Genomic DNA, 12033 nt, shown 5'->3' on the forward strand with positions numbered 1-12033 from the left:
TCTAAGATTTCCTAAGGCGTTAATAAAACAGTTGATATTCTGTTACTTGGTTTTTCTAGCAAAATTTACTTAAATTTCAATTTATTTGATTCAAAATTTGAATGTGGTAGGCAAAAGCGTAAAAGGAAATTGTTTCTTTCATTAGAACCAGAATCAGAACCATTGGTTCTGGATAATGGTTCTTAAAACATGATTGAGTATTGCATTTCGAAGTTATTCCAATCCCGAGAATTTTGCCAAAATTGAGACTCCAAAAACCCATAATTCTAATCCATGCAGACTTCATTTTCAAGAATCTAATTTTCTCTAACTTTAAACAAACATTTCAATCCAAAGCCGTCAACATGTCCTATCCAGACAATCTAAAATCTCAAAACCACCATCTCTCCTTTTCATAATTCCCCAAAAAATATTTAGATGTAGACACAAATATACACAAAAAAAAAAGCCTTAGAAGATTCACATAAAAGAAAAATGACGATGATGATTATACGGAAGCCCACAACCTTCTTTCATATTCTTCTTTTATTCATCAATAGATCTTATCTTGTTTACTTTTCATTGAGTTTGTTGTTTTCGGCTGAATTTCTTACTTTTCAAACCTTTTATGCCTCTCGGTAATGTTGCTATTTGTTTTGTAGAGAATTTCTTTCTTTTTTTTGTGGAATGTATATAAAATGCAGAATTCATAAACATACGTAAATAGGTTAATATAATTGGAAATGGGATTATGGCTGGATTTAGGATATTGCGGAGCAGTAAATTATGTAAATTATCTTGCCGGTGTGAATTTAAATTGAGGTTAAATTTAAATTTTGCTTAAATGTTTCTATTAGAATTTAGAGTTCGGAGTCTCTGGTAGGAATCGAACTAACGTGGTCACATAATGAGTGTTGCAGGTGGCCGATATGTTGCTTAACCACTCGGCCATAGAGGCCTAACTCTCATTCTAGCTAATTGTCCTACATATGGCTCAATACCCAAAGATTCAACTCTTTTCGGACACAACACATCCAGAACTCCCAAATGTAAAACTACAACGACAAATTCCCAACAATTCCATTGACTTATTCCCATAAATCCACAACAAATTTGTTTATTTAAACATGCTTTAAAGCGAATTATTTTTATGTATTCACGTCAATCTCAGCTACTACATAAACAAGCCGTAAATATTTTTTTAAGCATCGACCTCCAACCTCTGGGATTTCTTTATTTATGCATACATACTCCTGTTCATAAAGTCACGTTACACGGTATTGTTGAAAATACATATCATATGACATTGTTGTTGTATATTTTGGGATATAGACATTCGATAGGGTTTTGTTTAGGGTTTCTTGAAGTGTCGGTTTTGAAGAATTTTTGGGGTTGCGAGATTGGGATCGAGAACGGTACCGAGAATCAAACCGAGAATGGTACCAAGAATAATACCAAGAATGACACCAAAACCGAGTCTAAAAGGAAATTCTTTAAATATTGACTTCTTGGGAAGTCTTAGCATCATACTTGAGAATCCTTAGTGTTATTTGAATACTGCCTTCTTAGAAACTAACGCTCAATTGCGAGAAGGTGTCTCCATATTTCGCGAAAAATCTGATATCATACGTAATGCTTTTCATTCATACTTTACATCAGTGTTGTACAAACTGAGTGACGTGACACACTAATGTGTGTCGCTGACATTTTTGGAAAGTATGCAGCATGTCGTGTGAGGTTTTGATCGAAGCTTATCACCAAGTTGTACTTAATTACTTACTTATTGGCTCCGATTTGGAGCCTTGGTTATTACTTCCATTTGACTCAATTGCTGGCCGAGACACAAAACTTATATAAATTCTCTGTTCAAATTCATCACCAAGATGTGCCATGACACAAAAAAAGTTAAACAACTCTGCCTTACATTGTGACTTTGAACACAAAGGTATATCAAATTTTAATGGTATTTGACAACAGAAACAGGTTAAAGTACTTAAAGTTCTGACGTCAATCGATCACCTTCTGGGAAATCTTGATATTCATTGAATTGCATTATCATCATTCTATTTTAAGGGTTGGTCTTATGTCTACGAAATTATCTATGCATCAATTGGATTTTATGATTATTTTCATACCAGAACTTAAGTCTGTTATTTGTATGTTCATCCATTCTGATACCAAAAAATTCATTTCATTTCCACATTGGCATGGTGCAAGATTTGTCTTTCAGATTATGTGCTGGGATATTTTCATACCAAAATTATAAAACTTTTTTGACTTTTTGCCACCAAAATTTATTTTGCAAATTATTTTTTAGATCAGCACAAAAAAGGAATGGCGATCATTATACAAGTAATAAGTATAGTGTGAGCACATACACCTCAAAATTTAATAGCACCCACCTGGAGAACAGCGAAAGTTTTGGTAAATAACTACCTTCATGTGACTGCCATTCACTTTTTGTGTCATGTAATGACATTAAGCATTGGTTTAACTTTGGTTATGTTAGAAATTTGTCCGGGTACATAGTTATTGATTGTTCATCATTCATTTCAAATTTGAGTCAATTTATGACAATTTATGGGATTTTGGGTAGATCTGAAAGTTTTTTTTTGAATTAAGCAGCATATTGACTATTGTCTATTAATAACCTTAATGGTGATAAAGCCAGTCAATTGTACTAGTTATATTCATTTGATGTATGAATTGTAATTTGTCAGTCAAGTGTCAAATTGGTACGGATTTGACTGTTTTATGACGTTGTATGTAAAGTGGATTCTAATTTTTTGGTATTCTAGGAATAGTCAATGACTTTTATGTTGCTTTATGTTTTAATCAATCTAAGCTTATTATCTAATTACAATATCTATTAATGATTAAATCTAATTAACTTGGGAGGATTTAATATAGGGTATACTGGGGTATACTTTGATTAAAATCGGTACCGCAATCGATGAATGACTGTATCATCACAAAGTCTCTATTTTCTATGAACCCAAATTATGTCTTAATAGCGTTAAAGAATACTAACTTAAAAATTACTTTAAGTTTTTTAAATATTCATAAACTTTTCTTGGTAATTCAATTCAATTCGGTTTAATCCCGAATGGACAACTTGACATAATGTCTAGAACTAATGGCATATAGTCGACCGTATTAGCTTACTTATTTCGTACAGATCAACTGTGAATATTAGATTTTTCAATTGGTGCCTAAAGCTGCCACTATCGCTTTATTCCATGTGTCAATCTCCATTAGGAATTGCAAGGAACATCGGCAGCATCTTTGTAAGAGTTCGTTGGCCGTGTATATCGATTATAGGCCTAGTTACTAACTGGACACCATGTCAAGTTGTCCACTAGGGAATATAAAAACGTCAAATTAAATGTTGATTTATTGATCAGGTATTTCTAGTTCCAATGTCCTCCCTTTGAGATACGATTCACAATCAAACTTTATTCCAAACAAAATTGTCTAAATTGACTAAAGTTCCATTGTGTTGTTAACCACTCGGGAATGTTAGACGACGATCTACGCAAATTCACTAGCATTAAATGTGAATGACAGCGAATTTTTTCTGTCAAAACTTTTTTTTAAAAAACTTATAAATTTCAAAACAATGCTTCTTTAAAAAACAAATATTTCAACCCCATGTGGTGGTATTTCTTTAGTGCCTTTATGATATTCATTTACTGTCTATTATCATTTCGGCATGAGGTATTAAACAGTCCCACCACGACAACTCTTCATTCAACCCTCTTTTTTTTGGTGTTTCTTGTCTTTATTTTAAAATTTATGAATATTTTTATTTCTAACATAATTCAAACCTTTATGCTTCCCATCTATCCAACCCATCCATCTGTAACCATATTTTTTGTTCATTCCCACCTTTTTGAAATCAAATAAAATTCCATCCTTTAAAATTTTTGATACTAACATTATGAAAATTTTTCGCATTTCCTCCTTTCGTCATTTCCCAAAAAAACGATCGAAAATTATTGCAGACGAAATGTTGGAATCAGAAAATTCTAGTATGGCTGAGCGACTATATGACCTTGAGCGACAAGTATTGGAGCAGCAAGAGGAAATTTTGTCACTTAAATCAACACTTGCGGAAGTTTTGCGGCGCCTCAACCTTCTCGATTGCAATTCATCACGTGTATCATCATCAACGTCCTCCTCCAGTTCGTATGAAACAACAATTAAGAATAACAGAAGTGAGTATTAACTTTTTTTATTTTTATTTATAATTTTTTGTGCATAGAATACCGGAAAAATAAATGTTTTTTGTGTGGACAGTGAGGAGATTTGAAGTGTAATTATCACATTTCAAGCACTTCTATTTTGGATGGCAGTTGAAAAAATATTTTTTATTTTGATATTTTGACTTGAGGATTGTTTGTAAATGATGTCTGTCATCACTTTCGAATAGCATAAATTGATTAATCAATCAAAAATGCGGTTTCAAGCTTGCGTGACTTTGAATTTGACCACACTGTTCCAATGTCTGATTTTGGATCGATTAAACCGAATTGTAGTATGGACTGTCATCATCAATGGATGGGAACAGATTTAATAAGTGCCCCAGCCTCTTCTGAATGAGGAGAACTGGGGCATACACCTCAGTATTCAGCTATTCAGCTAAACGGCCTTAAACCGCCCTAAACCTTCACTTGTCGCAAACTTTAAGGTGTACTTTAGGATAGAGTAAAGGTGAGACATGAAAGCAGGTATAGATTAGATATATATCGAGAAACCAGACTCTGGAGCAGGGTTCAAAGTTGAGTCGTCTTGAGTCACTCGTGGTATAACGCAAAGTTGCTCTGACTGGAAGCATGAAGCCCCATTTAGACTTATTTTTAAATGGCGATTTGAGTTGATTAGAAATCGACTTAGTTTGAGTAAATCGACACAAATTTTCCATTTGGCAGCTCTCAGAAAGCCATTCAAAGTATAGAGTTCGTTTCGACTCCATTTGAGCCCCTCCTCCTCCCTTGTGTCACTCGGGGAATCGGCAATTGTCAACTTCATTAAATAAATCACATTCTTACCAGACGTAACTAACGAAGAACTCCTAAAATATTGTTTTTGACATTAATTACCGAGGAAGTTGAATCAAAATATTCCAAATGCAAAATGAAAATCTGAAGGCGGATATGATGTGATAATTATAAGAAGCTTTTTGCAGCTAATTCAAAAAGCATTTGATGCTTTGAATGTTATTTAATGTCTAATTTTGTTCTAAATATTTGCATTACATGACATTTAGAGCTCTGTTGACTTTCAATCTATTAGGAATAAATTTTGATGCCTCAGATGATGTTTTGGGCTGTATTATTGATATTATGTATCCTACACTGTTTTTTCGAAATATATTTTTCATTTATAGATGTAAAAAGTAATGGAAGTGGGTGTTCTTCTCAGAAGGATTCAATTTTGAAAAATATATTTTGCTGTAAAGCAAATGCAGAAATGTAAAAATTTAGGCAAATATTAGTTAAGGATCTTTTGATTGAATTCAAATGAGTCTAAAATTTGAGTTGTCAAGAAGAATCAATTGAGTTAGAAATTCTAACTTTAGGGCTATGTCTTAACATCATTTGACATTTAGAAGGAAGCATTTGAGGGTTTGAATTCAAAATATGGCTTCGTACTCAAAGTCCAGTTGAAGTTTGAATGAAAAAGTCGACTAGACTCCATATAAAATTCGAATCAACTTCCAGCTCTGATACTAATGGGCTAATGAACCTTAATGTCAATAAAAACTGGATAAAATGCCTAAATAGATCAACAAGCATGAAAGAAACTCAAAAATTTGCCGTGACATTAAAAATTATCTTTAACAAAAATCGCATGATTCGAGTTGATCAAAATAAGCCATGACATTTCAGCATGTTATCGAAGTTTAAATTGATTTAATTTACCAAAATCATGTCATTAAGGCAGATTTAAAATTTCTCATAAATCGTAAACGTTATGATTTACTTCCGATTGGGACAAATTTATCAAGGCAGTCAGATGGTAACCACATGGGATCCACTTGGACATGTGACAGCCACTAGGTTGACATGAATAATTTGTACCTATCTGGTAACTCGAATAGCACAATTTTAGGAATTTGAAGAGCATTATCCAAATAGAATAACAAGGGTCACCTTTTGAATGGGGATTTAATCCCCAAACCTTTTCTACATGCACCCCTTTTCACGAGTGATATAAACGATTAAATCAATAACAAATTTTAACATATTCATACTAACATATTCATTTAATTGATTAATTAAAGCTTAATTCCAGGCTCAGACACTCATCTGAAAATTATACAATTTATTAACGAAAAATTGAGAAAATTGAACAGTTTTCCCAATCTAAATTTGTGTCTATGCCTTAGTTTAATTAATGATAAACGAGATAAGACTATCTTTAAATAATAATTATCAACAAATTAGCAATATTGAGCTGATATTGATTAAACATGATATTCAAAAATAATGAAATGTTTACACGTTCCTCGAGTTTTCTAAATATTATTTCTTGGATAGATGAATAGGTAAAAATGTGCGTGTAATTTTGACCCGATTGGGTAGAATGATTTTGGGGTGTGAGGATGAATGACTAAGGAATTTTCGAAATTACATTGATTTTCTAAGCTCGAAAAATGGCTAGACTATTTATTTTGAGAGGATTATCGATGACATATTCGTCATTTAGAGAGCAGGACAGCTAATTTCTTGAATTTTTCAAGGATATGGAACTGATTAAAATTATCATAAGAAAGGGATTAATTAGTTCTGTACTCCGGACCCATTATTTTTGCTACCCACATTCTAGTACATTGTAATTACTACGTCGCTGTTGTTACGGTAGGACGTGAGAACAGGAACTTGGACAAAACAAACCAAAGCAAATTGAAGAATTGCTTAAAAAAGGAGGTTGGAATGACTATCGTCCCCATGAGTTTGCGCTTGCATGTGATGCTTAGAATAACTTTTTCCTGTTCCGTCTCAAACTCATCCACCCCAAAATTCAGAGCGCAAAAAGCTCAGCTTTAATGTTTACAAATTATTCCATTCAACACAAAAATAAAATCTGTAAAATCCAACACACAAAAGCCAAAGAAAACTTTCATAGTCATTTTAATGAGCAACAAAACCCAATTTCAATATCATTAATGACAAAATTAAAGCCTTGTCTTTGTAAATTAAACAGACTTTTCCGATTAATAATTCTATGAATAATTAAGTATATCTGCTGAAAGCTTCATTAATTAATACAAAGGAAAACTGTACACGAATTTTCTAAAAATTTTAATAATTCTAATTAAATTCAGCCCTCTTTAATTGACTCATGTTGTAATTTACAATATAGATAACAAGAGGTTGGTGCTGTTTACAAATCCAAAAAGGTTCATCGGAACATCTTAATGAACTCGAAAGATGAAACCTTTTAAACAACAGTTGATATAAAATGAATGAAAAATTCAAAGAAGTAAAGACATTCATTCAGCCTTAAAGACTCAAGTTGAAACTCAATGAATATCTTGCAACCATAGAAAAGCACTTGATTTAATTTTATCGATTATTAATTAAATGCTTTGTCATTTTCTAATTCTTTCAAACATTGTCGTTCCTTATCAATTGTTAATTAAAATTCTATCCGCAATTTTTTATGGAAGGGAATTTTCGAAAATTACGTATCCAAAATTTTGACTCCTCCTTCCAACCCCCTTCTCTTCATTTTCTCTTCACTCTTTCTCCATTCTCTCCCCATTCTCCATTCTCCATTCCCGATTCTCACCCTTCTCTCCCTTCTCTCCCTTCTCTCCCTTCTCTCCCTTCTCTCCCTTCTCTCCCTTCTCTCCCTTCTCTCCCTTCTCTTCCTTCCCTCTCTTCTCTCCATTCTCTTCCTCATCTCTCTTCTATCCATTCTCTCCCTTCTCTCCATTCTCTTCTCTTCCCTCTCTTCCCTCTCTTCCTTCTCTTCCCTTCTCTCCCTTCTCTCCCTTCTCTCCCTTCTCTCCCTTCTCTCCCTTCTCTCCCTTCTCTCCCTTCTCTCTCGTCGAGACGTTACAAAATTTCCGATCTCTCCTTAAAGAACTTTTCAAATCTCATTAAAATCATGTCACTTAATGAGATAAAATAAAGAGTTCAGTCATTTTCTCTGGGGGTTTATTGGACCATGGAAAAGTGTTAATCATTTGTTGATGTCTTCCAGAGCGTGGGTAGATCTGAGATTATTATTAGTTTCTAGATTATTTTTATCGGAGATGATATCACGTACATAATGAATGGGAAACTTATTGAATCTATAAATTGATATGAATCAATGAACCCTGAAGTGTTTGATAGTTTTTCACACCTGATTGATATGGGATGATGTGTAAATTGAATAATAGTTTTTGGCAGATTAGGATTTAGTTAAAGAAAATGTTGAGTTGGAATTGAAAAACTAGAGAAGTTCCTTAAATTTGAATATTTTCTGTAGTAGTTACTTTGATTGCTGGCCGTACAGATAAATTATGATCCATGACGTCACTGGAAGGTTATTCAATCGCTGGCTATCGATTGTCAATTCCTGATTTCAAGTGCATTACTGTTTATTAAGGCCCTAGCCTGGGAATGCTTTAGACTTGGTCTTTGTCAAGTCACATGTTATGATACATATAATGTTAATAATTGGTCTAGTCTGTCTATAGAAACTATTGCTAGGTATACCTTGATAAAGTCAAGAAATTGGCAATTACTAGGCATCTTCAAGTCTAATTACTATGCTTAGACATGACTAGACACAGTTGATGCCTAGATAAAGGCACTAGCTTCCAGGGTACAGTTAGACCCTGCTTTATACAAACTCAAGGACTCTGAAAATAAGTGAATGACTTCTAAAAACTTACAAATTTGTTTACCAAAAACAAAAGCATTCCTCATTCACATTAACTGCCTGCCTTATTGCCCCACTTTTCCAAAAATGCCCTAAAAATGTTCGTCCATTAATAGCAATCATAAATTTTACAATCCAATGAAATTATATAAGAATCGTGCACTTTCCATTCATTTTAAATCCTATAAAGTATCATTAAAGTGTCGTAGTAAAAAAGCCACACCACAAAGTTTTTAACTGTCATTTGGAAATTACTATTTTTATCATGAGTTATGAATAAAATATCCATAATGTGATAGACATTGACATGCCACACGCGTTTCTTCATGTATACAATTTTGCTTTTTATTCAGCTTTAATTCTTAAGAGATGAGAACAGCAAAAAAGAATGAGAATTTGCATACGATTACATCACTTGATGGCTTTTTTTGCAAAATTTTCTTTAATGGTAATGTGAATCTTCGTGATCACTTTGGTAGTCACGTGAATGTGGATCCCGGGCAACACTTTGTGACCAACCATATTTTTGAAGATAAGTTAGGTCATAATCAGCCGTTATGCTGCGGTCAGGACTGACCCTGACCCACATTCTAAGGCAGCAACTTAGCGGCGCCCTACCAAACACCCTGTGCGGCTCGGTGACAATATTAGCTGAACATTTGTATGGAAAAAGAATAAAGAATAAAAAAGTTTTTCTCAACTATTTACAGAAATTCTTTCGTGACTGAGTTAATTTGCTAAAAGATTAGCATTGAATGTGACTGTACAAAAGGGCAAACGACCTATGAATCACCGCAATTTTTGTTTTTGTGTATATGTAACATCTGCTGACAAATATTTTATGTTAAAAGAATTTTAAGGTATTTTTAGAACTTTGTTCTGAAAGAGCAAGAAACTTTTGAATGTTTGTGTTACAACTTAGTTATTGGCATCGACAAGTGGTGAGCTACAATTTAGGCATCGTCGTATACCAGTGGTGGGCAACCTGTGGGTCGCGACACGTTCCAGAAATAAGATATAGAGTAGAAACGGTCGAGAATTCGATCCCAGGCAGACTGTAGTCAGAGACACACTGGCTTAAGGCTGGATTTCCAGCTTGTTCTATGCCGTAAACCTTCCGTGGTTGTTGTGCCACCTAAAATTTCTAATGTTCCTCTAAAGTCTGAACTGCACCGTGGCCCAAAAAAGGTTGCACACCTCTGTAATAGACCACAGAAGTGATTTAGCATGTACTTTTTGCTAAAATGTAAATACAATTTGGTCAGATTGTGGCAAACTGTTGCTGTCATGCTGTCAATATTTTAGAGAACCATTACCACCATCACGTCTATGTCTATTTTTGCTAATGCTGTTAACAAGTAATGCAAATAGTTTTCAAATATTCTGTCAACATTCGGTCATGACTCATGAGCAAATAGGATATTTGCAGTTTGAAGATGAATTGAAATACTTTGATGTGGGAGTTTCAAAGACATATGGCATGGAAAAGGTGAAAATTCAACCGATGTGTCTAGTTTTTAGAGTAAACAAGAATAGACTACCCTTATTTCCTAATTTCGCTTTCTGTAGAGATCAATTGTAATCAATGGCCTCCCATAGTTTGCGTCTGAAGCTTGCTCTATCCCTGGCAACCTCTTGCCAATGACCGATGCCGAGTACATTACTATCTCTATCGACAGCGTCTTTCCATGTGTTCTTGGGGACAAACTACCATTAGAAAAGTTCAATTATATTTAGATCTTGGTATATAGAACATCGAAGTTCGTATCAAGAGTATGGTGTGTAATACAGGTAGTGAATACCCTAATAATGTAACCTAAGAGTGCCCTAGATAAAGACACAAGGTTCGTGAAATCAAATTCATCCAAATCTAATCCCATGTCAGTGTCACGACAGTCTAAATTTTTATTTCTCGCATTTTGTATTCCACATGTCTTCCGAGGAGCTTACAAGTTGTGAACTAATAACAGCTAATGAGATAATTTCGTAATGAGGTCAGAGCTAATCCCAGTTTTAAATTGCATGTTATCTGGGGATTGAAAACCCCTAATTCTGACTATGTCTCTGTTTGTAAAGATTTGTAGCTCTGACTTCTATTTTGCTATTCTTCTCAGTAACAGTGATCTCATGTGAATGACCACCAAGTCGATATATATTTAGTGTTTTATTCTTTTTTGCTATTTCATCCAAAAGATAATAAAAAATTGCATTAAAACAACGCCTTAAAATACAAATTCTTCTATCCCATCCTACTTTGTTAAAGTCCAACACCCCCGCCTTCTTCTCAAAAATAAAGCCACAAACTCATTTTCTCCACACAAAAAACATAAACAAGCATTTTCAAGAATATAAAAAATATGTGATAAAAATGTAGAACGCAAAGGAACCAATAAAAGAGAATGATATGAGACATGAACATTATAATTTAGTTGTCACGTACATCCAATTCGTGATGTAATAATTTTGATAATGAACAACTAAAAGAAAAATGAAACAGATTCTTAATATTTATTCTTATTATTTTCAGTACGCTCATCACAAATAACAACAACAGCACCAGCAACAACGCTTGATGACTGGCGTTTAAGGAGAAGCGGTAGTAATACAAATAGTACAACAAATTCGCCTTCTAGATTTCAAGCTAATACAAAAGTAACAAATTTAAATCGACGTTCATTGCATCATCAGTCAAATGGATCATTACATTCAGCTGATTCACAAAGTAGCACATCGCCAGCGGCATCGCCACTACCACGACCTGCAACTGTACATTCCACAGCTGCACCATTGCAGCTTAGTAATAATAATATAAATAATATGAATAATATTAATAATAATAACAATAATCATCAGTCGTCGACGACAAATTTAATGTCGCAAAGTAGTGGTGGCAATATGGGAAGTCCAACAGGTCTTGCAAAACGATGGAATAGTACCGGTGATTTTGTTGTGACGTCACCAACGAATAGCTCGTCTTCCGCAATGTTGCAAAATAGTCGATATACAACAAAATCACTGTTCAATTTACAAACGAAAAATAGTCAGAATAGTCTGCTTAAGCATGGGTAAGTTCCTGTTGTTTGTTCTTCAATCTCTGTCTTGTAATCCTGTTGTTGATTATTGACCAAAACTTATGTCCAGCATAGCCATATTTATTATCACCTTGAACTCGTA

General features: G+C 33.9%; 1 protein-coding gene across 3 annotated transcripts in view; it reads left to right on the plus strand.

Annotated features, from left to right (window-relative positions):
* LOC139098246 (echinoderm microtubule-associated protein-like 2) overlaps positions 1 to 12033 on the plus strand; it is a 69095-nt gene that overhangs the window by 32156 nt on the left and 24906 nt on the right. For 2 of the 3 annotated variants that reach the window (XM_070650396.1, XM_070650388.1), the window contains exons 2-3: positions 3984 to 4196; positions 11387 to 11924. In XM_070650396.1, the coding sequence (XP_070506497.1) occupies positions 3989 to 4196; positions 11387 to 11924 (746 nt within the window). In that variant the 5' untranslated portion in view covers positions 3984 to 3988. Of the gene's footprint in view, positions 1 to 2296; positions 2404 to 3983; positions 4197 to 11386; positions 11925 to 12033 lie in introns of all 3 variants that reach the window. The other variant, XM_070650381.1, reaches the window with a different exon arrangement.

The sequence above is a fragment of the Chironomus tepperi genome, unplaced genomic scaffold (genome assembly GCF_022539635.2).
Source record: "Chironomus tepperi strain 1889 unplaced genomic scaffold, CSIRO-AGI_Ctep_v1 contig_37, whole genome shotgun sequence".
NCBI lineage: Eukaryota > Metazoa > Arthropoda > Insecta > Diptera > Chironomidae > Chironomus > Chironomus tepperi.